The following is a 15,201-nucleotide window of genomic DNA, read 5'->3' as shown; positions in this document are numbered from 1 at the left end:
AAGACAGGGAGAGCGAATAGAATGTAATGGTAATTATATTGCCAATGTACAGCAACTTCCTCCAGTTTTATGGGTAGAACTGGAACAAAAATGCATGTGATTAAATCAGACTGTAACGTGTGCAGGAAATATTTGCTGGACTAATGTGTACTATGAGAACTAATTTTAATGAGATGAACAACAATTTTAGTCAGGTGAACAAGAAGTTTAATTATGTGAATCAAATCTTTAATCAGGGAGTAAAATAAGTTTTCAGCATGCTCAAATAATAGAAGGGTAACGTTAATAACTTGATTAGTGAGCTCAAAACCTTCAAATCTGAAGTTAATGAAAAATTAGAATGGCAGGCTTCTGATTTAAAGCTAACGAGGGGACAGGATTTGCAGTTGTTAGAAATTAATATTGAGAAAAAAATTTCTCAATCTGAAATAAACCGGAAAAACTTCTCTGACAATGTAAAAAGTGAATTAACAGAGAGAATTCAAAGGGTAGTTCATGAAACCAAACAGAATGCAGATAAATTGAATGATGATGTACAGAAAGTGGAGCAGGTTACTGCTGTTGAATCACTATGCAAAATAAATACGAAGCTATTGATTGCAAAATAATTGCTGGAAGAGAATAATGTATAGAGTTTGACAAGAATGTGACTGTTCGAGCAAATGAAATAAAAGCTAACCTATATCAGCAGAGTAATTAAGTTGAGGTAAAGAGTAGTTTGCATGAGCATGGTGGCAGATCATCTAATGTAGGGAAGAACACTGAAAAAGCACTTAACAATGGTGAACACAATTTTGTAACTGAGCCATCTGAAGATGGTTATATTACTATAGTTGGAGTCACAAACGATTTCGGCCGGGTTTGGGCTAGTTCTGTGCACCGTCCCCCATTCTCTGATGACCATTGCATGTTCCACAGGGTTTTGGGTGCTCTGCTGCGAACATCACAGCCAACGCAAGCATTAAACATGATTGTAATGAGTTATTTTGTGAATTTTTATTCCATCTGTTGCAAGTTTTCATCACTGGTGGGTGTGGTAAGCGACGAATTCTACATGAGCAAGTGAAAAGAAATAATTTGCAGGATATAACTGGACAATGGAAAATCCAGGATGGAAAGGATATATTGTTACTCACTATACGAAGGAGACGTTGAACCACAGACAGGCACAACAGAAAGACTGCTATATATAAGAGCTTTCAGGCTGAGCAGGTCTTAGAAGAAGGCCTTTTGGCTGAAAGATCAAATGTACAGCAGTCTTTTTCTTGTGCTTGTTGGTTGTTTTAGGGGAGGGGACCAAACAGTGAGGTCATCGGTTCCATCGGATTAGGGAAGGACGTGGAAGGAAGTCGGCTGTGCCCTTTCAGAGGAACCATTCCGGCATTTGCCTGAAGTGATTTAGGGAAATCATGGAAAATTTGGGCCTGTCTGCGACACAATGTCTCCTCTAAGTGGTGAGTAGTCATCTATCCTTTTCATAAGTTGGAGGATACATGCCTTCTTCAAGTGCAAAGCGTGTGTATGCACATACCACAACCGTCGCTTGGAACCGGCAACAATGCAGTCCCCATCAGTGTCTCAACTGCACAAGCCAATATTGTTCATGAATATGGCTACAACAGACACTTTTTGAGATTTGATTCTGTTGGTACTGTTCATTCAAAAGTATGACTTTGAAAATGTGTTGTCTAGCTTATGGACTGGTAGACAAAGTATAGGTTTTAGTACCTCAAAAATTCTGGTGGAGACAAGAACTTTATGGATTACTGCTATTGGACAGTGTCATTCTATATAAAAGTTTAAGAATACTTTTTTCAAGGAATGCTGGGGTAAGCAAAAGCAAATGATTTTCAAAAACATTTCTGGGCTGGAGAGAAGTTCAGTCCTTGGAGGGAAAATATGAAGAAATTGCTCTTAAGGGTGTAACAAATTTGTTTTATGTTACTAATACATTGGATCCAGAACAGATCATAATGGCAATATGTTCAAGCACCAGAGCAGGGCCTATTTAGAGATCACTCTCACCAATACATAAATGTCAGATCTATATCCTATCCAACAGATAGGTGTACAAATTGAAAGTGATGCAGAATCACAGAATACAGCAAACTGAATCCCATCCATACAGCTGTTAGAATTTTCAGGATGGATGCAGTAACTCGAATCTGCAACTGAAAATGGATCTATAAGTCTATAAGAAGAGAGTGACAGAAAAGAGAGAGAGAGAGAGAGAGAGAGAGAGAGAGAGAGAGAGAGAGAGAGAGAGAGAGAGAGGGAGCCTTATAGGATTCACACTGTTATACTGAGAGGAAAGATTCTTATTTCCATTATCTTTTGACTGTATGAACAATAAGTTAGCTCAACCCAAAAGTAATGAAAGTGTTGATACAACTGAGGAAAGAGAAGAACATAGAGTAAAAGATATGTATGCTTAATGGTGAGAAGAGTCTTTTGAACATAAGTGAATTAAATAAATATTGTAATGCACAAATACAATTTTAGAAAGGGCAAGTGAGCGGAGTAATAAGGAAAGTAAACACAGCAACATGCACAATGATACAGACAAGGAATTTTCTCAGGAAGACGGTGAGAGCACAATTTCACCCATACATACAGAAAGGGTAGAATGTGTTAACAGAGGTTAAGACCCAGAAGGTGTCAGGATGTTTTGGAGTGCAAGTTCGCATCCTGCAGTTCAGGGAAACTACTAATGCGTGGAGAATTCAGGCAGCTCACATGGTGAGCATATTGGGTATCCCCAAGGCAGACTTCTGTGCCCATTCATGTGCTCAGTCAGGTTAGTGCTGGTCATACCTATATAAAACACTGTGCAGTGGACACAAATTAGTTGATAAACAATGTGTGTTTCTCAAGTTGCTATGCCTTTGATTTTGTAGGGTTTCCCAGTGATGGTGTGTGAGCAGATCATAGCAGATGCACGTAGTTTTTACAGTGGGGATGAATGCAAATGTACCATGGAGTACAGATAATAGTCTGAGCATGTCACAGGGTTTGATTAGGATATTAAAGAGGTCAGGAGAGCAATGGAAGGTGACAGTGGGTGGTATGACAAGGATATAAAATTGATATTTCACGATTTAACTTGAGAAATTTGTAGCTTAGATTAAAATTTAACGTGAAAATTTGTGTTGCTGATAATTATCTACCACAATTTAAGAAAATCATAGAAAAACAACGTTAATGGTCTAACTGGCATTTTAACTTTGTCATATCATTAATAAACTCCATTTGCTACCTGGTTCCAAATGAGAATTTTGTGAAAAAAGGTCACTGCCTTCCTTGCAAACTTCCCTAGTGGAAATATGGATATCTTTCCTCTCAAAATTACAATTTGAGTGATATCAGTAGAGCTAGCTCTCTCTCTCTCTCTCTCTCTCTCTCTCTCTCTCTCTCACACACACACACACACACACACACACACACACATATTCATTTTACAGATGCGGTCTCAGTTGCTTGTAGTTATGTTCCTGTTGTAGTGATGTTTTCATTCTGTACATATTTCTAAGACATCTACAGTATCTTCCTTTCTTGTGTTTATAAAGACAAAAATCTTTCAACATGTACCATTACTCTCTGATGTAACAGTAAGAAAATAACATTATGCTTTCCAACTGCTTCTAGTCAATAAGACGATTTTCACAGCAAATTAGAACTATTAATTTCTAATATGTGAAAGGGAGGGGAGAAGTGAAATATGAAAGGAGAGAAGCAAAAGACAAAGTTAACAGCAAAGTGCAACATATTACACTCAAGAATAATATAAAACAAAAATTAATGAAAATTTGAGGAGTTGGAGCAACAGGCTCATAAGAACCATTAGAATTGCACCATGAATATAGCTTAGCTGACTGTGAGTGAATAACAGCTTATCTAAGGAGCCAAAAGGCCAAAACACAATCCACTATAATAGCAGTCAATGTGGATTGCCAATGTGTCATACAAAATTAAATTAACAGTAGAAATTGTACGAATATTTAACAACTTAAAATTATGTCTTTAACAACTATTATATCTAGAAAGTATGCAGCAATTCGCACTTTGTACATACATCATCACCCATCAGAGAGAGATAAATATCTAAAAGAAGTTTTTTAACAATGATAAGGGAATGTGAAAATAAAGCCACAGATTTTTCGACAGATTATGGACTTTTCGATTCTTCAACAAGATAAAAAATATGTGTAGTAACAAACAGGCTAAAAAGCCATAGTATGAGTCAACCTTTTAACAAAAATATTTGGTTTATAGGTATTTAACTTTGAAATTTGGCTTTGTGTGTGTGTGGGGGGGAGGGGGGGGGGGGGCACCCGTAAATATATTAAATATCTTGCAATTCACTTGATACCATTTTCATAAATTCTATCTCTACATGGGCAGTCAGTTTACAAACTCTGCCCAATGGGCTTTATGACCATAAGTGCCTTTTATTTAAACTATAAAAAAAAGAAGTATAGAGCACCAATTTCTTATGTATTGCTCACAACAGTTTCACTAATTTTGACTAAGACTGCTGCAGTCTGATATAAGTGCCCACAGTCAGATTGAGGGTATCTTTACCAAAGTACACATTCAGAAGGTACATTAAAGATGTTTGATGTTAATAAAGTACACTAATCCTGGGGATATGCTTATCATGAACTGAGAAGAAAACAAAAATATTTGTTGATAATAAGTGTTGATTATTTTAACAATGTATTTCCTCTCAGAAAGACAAAGACAGATACAAAACCCACTGAGAAGCAATGAATAGAAAGGATGGACTACTAAGGGAATAATCACTTCCTGTACAATCAAGGGGAAAAGTTATAGATTTCCAAAGCTGCTTTGGAAAGTCTAAAAAAACCCTTAACAAATGCAAAGCAGACCTCAGACCACCAACTTATATTGTAAGCTTAGATAATATGAGTAAAGGACATTGGTAAGTTGTCGATGGTACTACAAAAACCAGGACCACATGGGTCTCACTCACCTGAAACAGAAGTTTCAAATGTAAAACAGATGTGTGAAATAATTAACCTTGATTTCTCAAAGACTGCTGATAATCTATTGTCAGGAATCACTATGCCATCAGAATCTCACAAAATTATGATCCTAACATCAAACACAGCAACTGTCCTGACCGTAGTAACTAAAAAAGAAACATTAAAAGACTTAATACTCACAAAATCATCATACTCATATGGAGTTGATGTTATCCCAGATTATTTATTAAAGTATATTTCTGTGGAAACTGTCATGATCCCACATAATGTGATGAACAGCTCAATGAGCATAGGATATTTCCTAGAAGTACCAAGTTCTTCAATCATTCAATCAAAAGGAATTTCCTTCTGAGCTTTTCACTGATAAAAGTATGACTTTTGGCTTTATTAATCACTACTGGTAGTTCAGACACTAGAATTACATGGCATCAGAGGAACAGAAAATCAGTGGTTTAAATCTTGCCTCACCCACTGAAAGCAAATTATCAAAAGCACAAGCTTTGAAGATTGAAAAAAGAAATGATGGTCCGCGTTTGGTCATAAAATTGGAGCAAAATCAGGGACACGAAAAAAAGAAGAGCCACATGTGATCTTAGTATCCTATCAGAAATTAGTAAGTTCAGAATTCCACTGACAATCTTATTCTGCTCGATGGTATTCCAATACCGTGCCAGAAAACAGTGACAAGTTTCAGTGTAACTTTGGATGAGCATTTCAACTGAGCAGAAGACACTGCTGCCATGTGCAAAAAGACTTCTGCTTCCCTTACATCCCCAACACATTTTTTAACAGGATGTGAAATTGTAACATTGTGAAATCACTCATTTTACTGAACTTCCACTATTGTGACATAATCAAACACAACACGAGTAGCGAAAACACTAAATGGCTAGAAATTACCTCGCTTGTGTGCATTAAATCTGCAACATTCCTCTATATGACCATACCAGTGCTCCATAATCCCAGTTAGGGTGGTTGTGGCCAGACAAAGTTATGCGACTGCTTTCCACAACGTCTACTTCATCGGTTCCACAGTGCACAGGCACTCCAGTATCTTGCACTAGAGATTAAGGGGAGACAGTGGCAGTCTGGCACTGATATCTTCGTAAATCCATGTATCTGTCATTTTTTGTTCAATCTCACTGAAATTTTGCACTCTTATGTAGAGGGATCCACTATGCTTTAAATACTTTTTACAGAATTTTTAATAAAATTTTAATACTGTGGGAGAACTCTGAATTTTTGTTACATTATTATTTTAAGGTACACTTTTCAATTATTTCAAGGTAAATTTTGCAAATTTTTTATATGGTAAAGCAATCTATACTATAAATGTACAATTAAGTGCAGTAACTTTTTGGTAAATTATTTCTTTTATTTTCTGTGATATTTTGAATTTGAACAACCATAAAACTGTTTATAATGTCTAGATTAAAATTTTGTTACATTTAAGTATTGCTTCCAAATAAAAGAATAAATGTGCCAAACTCCATCGAAATCCTTCCAAGAGTTTCTGACGTGTGTGATCCTGAATGGAGAAAACCCTAAGTTGCAGAAAAATCATTTTAAAGTTTGGATGAAATGTTTAAAAAACTAAAACTGCCCATGCCATATTTCAGTTCTTCCTCATAATGCTCTGCAGCTCTTTTAGCTCCTCTGCTACTTTGCCTAGCAGTTTTTTTCTATATTCTGTACTGTAGTCTCCACTTTCACGATTCATCGCTCAATGACGATCTGCAGCATCTGCTCAGCGAAGACTCAGGTGTAAAACCCAACCTACTGAGGATGTGAAGCCTTGCCACATTCCCATCACTAAACACTGCTGCAGCTTCCAAAGCAGAAATCTTGACTACCAAATTGGAAGCAGTCTTTGGACAACTCCTCCAAATAAGAGCACTGAAACTTTCATTTGGGTTCTGTGTTTCGCCATGCAGACATTTTTCTAGCAGTTCTGGTTAAGCCAGTGCTCTAACAGTTGGTTTAATCGTCATTGCAACTTCATAAGGAAGGTCATTTTTATGGCTGTAAGCTTTCCCACTTTCTTTGCTTTGCAGAAATTTGCACCATTCATTAGAACACAGGCCATGTTGAGGTGTCGTGTCTGTCAACAAGTAATGAAACCAAATGGCCCATACTGCCTTCCTCATATTAATAGACTTGTAGGCTGTCAATTCTCTTCCTTGTTAGTCAATTTTAGCTCCCAGTGGCTTCCCATCCACTAGTAGCTTGCCTTTATTGTCTGCAACAAGTCTTCTGAGTCATCTGTCCATTCCCTTCTGAATATGGCCAAAGCACTCCAGTTTTTCAGTATAGCAGTCTTTTCCATAGGGCTGACTTTCAACTACATTCTTGAAAGCACTAGAGTCTCCATCCCCTGAACACTGAGTGTATCTTACTACATACTTTCATAAAGACCTATGGAAAATGAGTTTCATACCAGCAACTTCCATCTCACCACAGGAGCCTACATATTCCTGCTACAAATGGCTTTTGAGCTTCTTGTCACTGTTTCTTTACCTGCATCATTATATTTCTAGTGCAAGGAACATGCAGAAGAATAATTAGACATCACCTGTAAGTCTACTACTTTTCCAGCGTCAACACTGATGACTGCTGAAACTCCATGCAGTGAAGTATGCACCCTATTCATCCAGGAACTGCCAAAAGGAACTGCTATGTGTTTTGATATTACTTGCAGTACAATTTTCTTGAATTGCCCCTTGCCCTTGAACTGCCATTTTCATGCTAACTTCAATTACTGCACTGACAAGAGTAGTGTTCACCACAGTAAATTTTAGGGGAGAACCAGGCATGTTCATAATACCACATAAAAGGTCCCCCCCCCCCCCCCCTCTTCCAATCCCTATACACCTTAGTCCATAAGCAAATCTCGTATTGGCTTCATACATTCTATTACTGGCCATAAATGTCTTGATTAGAGTGTCAGCATCACAGTTTTGACATAAAATGTGCAGTGTGCAAACCAAACCTTCTCTCTCTCCATCATCCCCAAATTCACATTTTCTCCACAAAAAAGCACTTGCTGGCTGTTATAAGTGCCTCAGCCACCATTTCCAGAGCCACAATCCTGAAACCTGTATTTCTGCCACGATTCATTTCTTCTGACAAAATACCTTTCCCAAGTTTTATTTTCGATGCACTTGGAGAAAAGCTAATGATTGCATCTGCAGGCCCGATCCTAACCTCAGCATCAGTTTTTCACTTTATATTGGAAATATATTATTCAAATACTTCACCAGGCTGAGCCATTGCAAAAAATGATCAATATATTCAACCTTGCACAAAGAATGATGCAATAAATCCAACTTCACTCAAATTCCACTTAACAGCACAAAACTTGTTTACAAAGCTCAACAGCCTTCTATACAAGACTGCTGTGTTGTATACAAAAAATCACAGACTTCCAAAGCTATATTTTCCAGGTGCACAGGCCAAATCAAGCAAGAAAATTTTTCCTCCACTGTGTACCTCGAAAAATGGGCATATGGTGCATTACACTGTTCACGGTTTTAATTTTTATCATACCATTTGTGTTTCGAATTTCAAAGAAAAAATTTGGGATAATAATCTCAAATATACTTACTTTCAAATAAGCAAATAAAAAAATGGTGATTTTTTCATAACTTCTGCCACTGTCTCTCCTTAAATACATGTCATATCATCATCATCATCATCATCATCATCATCATCATCATCATCATTACAACACAAGTTCTCACTTATCTAGTTATCTAGCTAGCTGTGTCTATTCATACAGGGGAAAAAAAAAAATTCGCAAATTCCTTCGCTGTTTCTGTTATTCACCTCTGGAACAAGCTGCCCTACACTATGTATGCAAGTCAATGCCCTGTTGCCGTTAAGATAAAGCTGAAACAGTTCCTTGTCTCACCTTGATAATGTTTCCCCAAAAAATAATGTATATACCCAATTTTCCAATTTTCCCCTTTGTCTAATAGTGAAGCCAACACTCCTAACATCTCCCAGCTACACTTCTTTCTCTTGTCCTTTCTCTATGAGTCACACCACTTCCTTTCCCCTTATATTCATTAACTGTATGCTATCAAGTTTCTCTTTCTCTCCCTCTTCAACCCCTTTCTCTCATACCCATTGCTGCTACCACTCATAATTAAAAAGCTCCCTTACCATAATTATCTATTTATTATTGTACTTAACAAGTACTACTATAAACTTTGTTTCTATCTGTTCTAATGTAATTTTTTAAATTATTTCTATATGTAATGTAACATGGTTATCATACTATGAATAATGTAAATATAATAGAGGGAAACATTCCACGCGGGAAAAATATATCTAAAAACAAACATGATGTGACTTACCATACGAAAGCGCTGGCAGGTCAATAGATACACAAACAAACACATACATACACACAAAAATCAAGCTTTCGCAACCAATGGTTGCTTCGTCAGGAAAGAGGGAGGGAGAGGGAAAGATGAAAGGATGTGGGTTTTAAGGGAGAGGGTAAGGAGTCATTCCAATCCCGGGAGCGGAAAGACTTACCTTAGGGGGAAAAAAGGACAGGTATACACTCGCACACACACACATATCCATCCGCACATAACAGACACAAGCAGACATTTGTAAAGGCAAAGAGTTTGGGCAGAGATGTCAGTCGAGGCGGAAGTACAGAGGCAAAGATGTTGTTGAAAAACAGGTGAGGTATGAGCGGCGGCAACTAGAAATTAGCGGAGGTTGAGGCCTGGCGGATAACGAGAAGAGAGGATATACTGAAGGGCAAGTTCCCATCTCCGGAGTTCTGACAGGTTGGTGTTAGTGGGAAGTATCCAGATAACCCGCACGGTGTAACACTGTGCCACAACAATTAAAGGGAACAGCCATGGTTACCAGGATGGCCCCCTCGTACGCCAACCTACTCATGGGTCGCTTAGAGGAAGCCTTCTTGGTTACCCAGGCCTGCCAACCCAAAATTTGATACAGATTTATTGATGACATCTTCATGATCTGGACTCACAGTGAAGAAGAACTCCAGAATTTCCTCCAACCTCAACTCCTTTGGTTCCATCAGATTCACCTGGTCCTACTCCAAATCCCATGCCACTTTCCTTGATGTTGACCTCCATCTGTCCAATGGCCAGCTTCACACGTCCGTCCACATCAAACCCACCAACAAGCAACAGTACCTCCATTATGACAGCTGCCACCCATTCCACATCAAACGGTCCCTTCCCTACAGCCTAGGTCTTCGTGGCAAACGAATCTGCTCCAGTCCGGAATCCCTGAACCATTACACCAACAACCTGAAAACAGCTTTCACATCCCGCAACTACCCTCCCGACCTGGTAGAGAAGCAAATAACCAGAGCCACTTCCTCATCCCCTCAAACCCAGAACCTCCCACAAAAGAACCACAAAAGTGCCCCACTTGTGACAGGATACTTTCCGGGACTGGATCAGACTCTGAATGTGGCTCTCCAGCAGGGATACGACTTCCTCAAATCCTGCCCTGAAATGAGATCCATCCTTCACAAAATCCTCCCCACTCCACCAAGAGTGTCTTTCCGCCGTCCACCTAACCTTCGTAACCTCTTAGTTCATCCCTATGAAATCCCCAAACCACCTTCCTTACCCTCTGGCTCCTACCCTTGTAACCGCCCCCGGTGTAAAACCTGTCCAATGCACCCTCCCACCACCACCTACTCCAGTCCTGTAACCCAGAAGGTGTACACGATCAAAGGCAGAGCCACGTGTGAAAGCACCCACGTGATTTACCAACTGACCTGCCTACACTGTGAAGCTTTCTATGTGGGAATGACCAGCAACAAACTGTCCATTCGCATGAGTGGACACAGGCAGACAGTGTTTGTTGGTAATGAGGATCACCCTGTGGCTAAACATGCCTTGGTGCACGGCCAGCACATCTTGGCACAGTGTTACACCGTGCGGGTTATCTGGATACTTCCCACTAACACCAACCTGTCAGAACTCCGGAGATGGGAACTTGCCCTTCAGTATATCCTCTCTTCTCGTTATCCGCCAGGCCTCAACCTCAGCTAATTTCTAGTTGCCACCGCTCATACCTCACCTGTCTTTCAACAACATCTTTGCCTCTGTACTTCCGCCTCGACTGACATCTCTGTCCAAACTCTTTGCCTTTACAAATGTCTGCTTGTGTCTGTGTATGTGTGGATGGATATGTGTGTGTGTGCGAGTGTATACCTGTCCTTTTTTCCCCCTAAGGTAAGTCTTTCCGCTCCCGGGATTGGAATGACTCCTTACCCTCTCCCTTAAAACCCACATCCTTTCATCTTTCCCTCTCCCTCCCTCTTTCCTGACGAAGCAACCATTGGATGTGAAAGCTTGAATTTTGTGTGTATGTATGTGTTTGTTTGTGTATCTATCGACCTGCCAGCGCTTTCGTATGGTAAGTCACATCATCTTTGTTTTTAGATATATGTATAATGTAAAATATGTAGAACATCTTTTTACATGCAAGAGAGGCTCTAATGGTCCTAATCTTGCCAGGTTAAATAAATCAATAAACAAATATAAATAAATAAAAAAACTTATCAGTTAGCAACTGTGCAGAAGTTGAACTGCTTGTTTTAACTAGTATTGAAGTAACCTCCATAAGCAATAAAATACGGTTATCCTAATCAATCAATCATTAACATTATTTATATCTTACCATTAGGAGGGGGGCATGCACTATCTTTATCTTCCAATGGGCATGAAGAACCATTATCTTGTTTCTTCTTCCTTTTCCTTTCTACATGACCATGACAGTTCTCACATTCATCATCATCACTATCAGAGGAGCTTTCACCAAACTGTCTTGGTTTCTCATACTGGCAACAACCTGCAAAAAATGTAACTTGCTGTCATGCAAAATAATCACTAGTATCAACACTGAATAGAAATTAACTTGGATGTGAGAGGTATAAAAAAACCATGACAAATAAAACAGTGTACACATGACATGAAAGAATGACAGTATTTACTATTATCTGAGCATTTTTATTTTTCGCTTTCAAAGTGGCTTAGAAAGGAGTGAAGAGTACAAATTCCATACAATATGGATGTAGGGAGCAGGGTTAGCACTGCATTCCACGTATAGTGCAGTCATGAGAAATAGGACCCACGTTCTGTGTTTTATGCCAAGCACACACCAAGTCAAATCAAAAAGATAAATCAGTTATCTTTGACCATCAACCCAGTGTTGTAAATATGGAATAATAAAATTAATGTATGTGTGTGTGGTATTTTCTGTGTGGAAGATTACTATAAATGTAAAACTGACTCATTCCATATTATAGCAAGAAATTGAAATCATGATCCACGGAATATGCAAATAACAAACTGCATTCCAGAATGGAATTTTCACTCTGCAGTAGAGACTGCACTGGCTGATTGAAACTGTGTGCCAGACTGAGAATTGAACTCGAAACCTTTGCCTTTCGTGGGCATTTCTGCTGTCAGTCACTAAAATAAATGCTAATTTTTCTTTATGTAATTTCCATTAATGGAATACAATTAACACTTTTAAATATTAGCCAAAACTTACTGCTTCATATTTTTTTACTGTCCTCAATGCTCTTCAATATGAATAGAATTAATATACACAATCAACCAATAAATACAACACAATTCTGAGTGTGCATTTTCCAAGTATCTTGCCAATAAACCAAAGTCTGTCACTCTTGTTACATATGACTGAACCTATGTGACCATTCCATTTCATGTCCCTGCATATTGTCACACCCAAATATTTGTATAAGTCATCCAATTCTCTATAGTCAAAAGATACTACTTTTCTGGGTTTTGTGGAGTTCATACTTTCACATTTCTGAATATTTAAAACAAGTTGTTAATCTCTGCAAAGAGATCCTATAAAGATCTCACTAATATTTGTGCAGCTTTTTAAAGATAGAACTTAATTACAGATAAATGTACCATCTGCAAAAGCCTGAGGTTCGTATTAATGTTGACTGCTAGGTTATTAATATACAATATGAACAAGAAGCATCCCAACACACTTCCCTGGGGCACACCTGAAATTGTTTTTACTTCCGTTGATGATTTTCCATACAATATAATATGCTGCATCTTTCCTACCATGAATGCCTCTAAATTTTGTTTGATGCTCCACATAATCACATTTTTGTTAATAATTATACTCTTATCAATAATCACTGGTGAGGTACCGAGTAAAATGATTTTCAGAAGTAAGAGAGAGGGGAAAAAAAAGAAAGAAAGAAAGAAAATACTGCATCCGCTGACTGCCTTGATCCATGCATTTCAGAAAATCATGTAAGAAAAGTGCAAGCTGGGTTTTGCAAGACTGATGTTTTTGGAATCCATGCTAGCAAGCATGTAAATCATTCTGTTCAAGATATCTTATTCTGCCTAAGCTCAGTATATGCTCTATGATTCTACAATGGTAGGTCAATAAATAAATGTCAGTTTGCTCTATGCGTTTAAATTACGCATGCACTTTTCACCAGAAGACAGCAGCTGATGTATGCTCGTTGTAGATGCTGCAGGACACCATGTGACAGCCAGTGTAAGATGGTGGGTGCGCTGCACAAGTGAACACAAGCAGAACACCATGAATTCGTGTTTTTTGTGGGTCAGAGGACTGTCCACAGAAAAGCGCATCACAAAATGCAACATCTGTATGGCAACAAATGTTTGTCATAGATTAATGTCTTGAGCTGCATCCATAAGTTTAATGAAGGAAGGCAAAGCATGAGGGTTTACGAGCATCCTGGTCGTCTTGCGGTGAAGGCAACTGAAATCACATAGCAATGTGCACAACAGATCATTCATAACATAGTTTTTGAGAACATTTCTCATGGTGAAACATCAGTCTAGCTAAAAGGACTTTGAAAATGGATTACAAACAATCTTGACCACAATAAACATTTATTTCGTGGAGTCATAACAGCTGCTCCATTCACCAGCACTTCCCCTACCACCATGGTATTAAGGGTGTGAGAATGGTCACACACTGACCCAAACCAGTAACCATTGAAAAAAAGGCTTTATTGTTGTTGAGACTGTTATCCATTTTTATAGTCATTCATAATGATTGCAGTATGACGATTGACAACACAACACTTGCTGTAGGCTGTTCACATGGAACTATGAGGGTAATCCCAAAAGTAAGGTCTCCTATTTTTTTGTAAGTACATAGACCTGTTTATTTCTACAATGGTTTACATCAGTTTACAGCTTGAACATTTAGCTATTTTTCGACACAATCACCATTTCTGTAGATGCATTTTTGTAGATGCTGTGGCAGTTTTTGTATGCCCATGTCATACCAGCTCGTCGCCATGCTGTTCAGAAAGTTATGAACTTCTTCTATCACCTCGTCATCGGAGCTGAATTGCTTTCCAGCCAAATGTTCTTTTAACCTAGGGAACAGGTGATAGTCACCGGGCGCCAAGTCTGGACTATACGATGGGTGGGTGATTGTGTTCCACTGAGACTGTTGCAGGGGAGCAATGGTTTGTTGAGCGATGTGTGGGCGAGCGTTGTCTTGGAGAATGTGTACACCCTTGCTCAACATTCCTCTTCTCCGGTTCTGAATTGCCCGTTCGAGTTTTTTCAGAGTCTCACAGTACCTGTCAGCATTAATTGTGCTCCCAGCGATTCAGCTCCGATAACGAGGTGAAAGAAGAGGTTCATAACTTTCTGAACGGCATGGGGGCGAGCTGGTATGACATGGGCATACAAAAACTGCCACAGCGTCTACAAAAATGCATCAACAGAAATGGTGATCATGTCAAAAAATAGCCAATATCCAAGCTGTAAAATGATGTAAACCACTGTAGAAATAAACAGGTCTCTGTACTTATAAAAAATAGGAGACCTTACTTTTGGGATTACCCTCGTACTTCCAACATCTTGCATGAGAAGTTTAGGTTTCATAGAGTTTGTGCACAGTGGGTGCCAGGCATATTGAGTGAAGAACATAAATTGAACAGAATGGGTCTGTCTTTGCAGCACACATTCAGTACTCTAAAGAAGGAGACGACTTCATGGCATGAATTGTTACAAGGGATGATTTTTATTTTATAAGGGGACAAAACTGCAACTGTCATAAGTGCCCATTCTGTGGTTTAATGAAGGGTAAAAAACCGAAATTTAAATCCACAGCAATGTGAGCAAAACTCGAGAAGGAGGGAAAC

The 15,201-nt window shown here is 38.7% G+C and overlaps 1 protein-coding gene across 1 annotated transcript in view; it reads right to left on the bottom strand.

The window, feature by feature from the left end:
• LOC126262977 (E3 ubiquitin-protein ligase PPP1R11) overlaps window positions 1-15,201 on the bottom strand; it is a 64,971-nt gene that overhangs the window by 11,518 nt on the left and 38,252 nt on the right. Inside the window, exon 3 of the mRNA XM_049959928.1 lies at window positions 11,694-11,864. Coding sequence (XP_049815885.1) covers window positions 11,694-11,864 — 171 coding nt within the window. The remainder of the gene's footprint in view (window positions 1-11,693; window positions 11,865-15,201) is intronic.

The sequence above is a fragment of the Schistocerca nitens genome, chromosome 6 (genome assembly GCF_023898315.1).
Source record: "Schistocerca nitens isolate TAMUIC-IGC-003100 chromosome 6, iqSchNite1.1, whole genome shotgun sequence".
In the NCBI taxonomy this organism is placed as follows: domain Eukaryota; kingdom Metazoa; phylum Arthropoda; class Insecta; order Orthoptera; family Acrididae; genus Schistocerca; species Schistocerca nitens.
The sequence above is the reverse complement of the archived record's forward strand: the minus strand, read 5'-3'. Positions and strand labels throughout refer to the sequence as shown.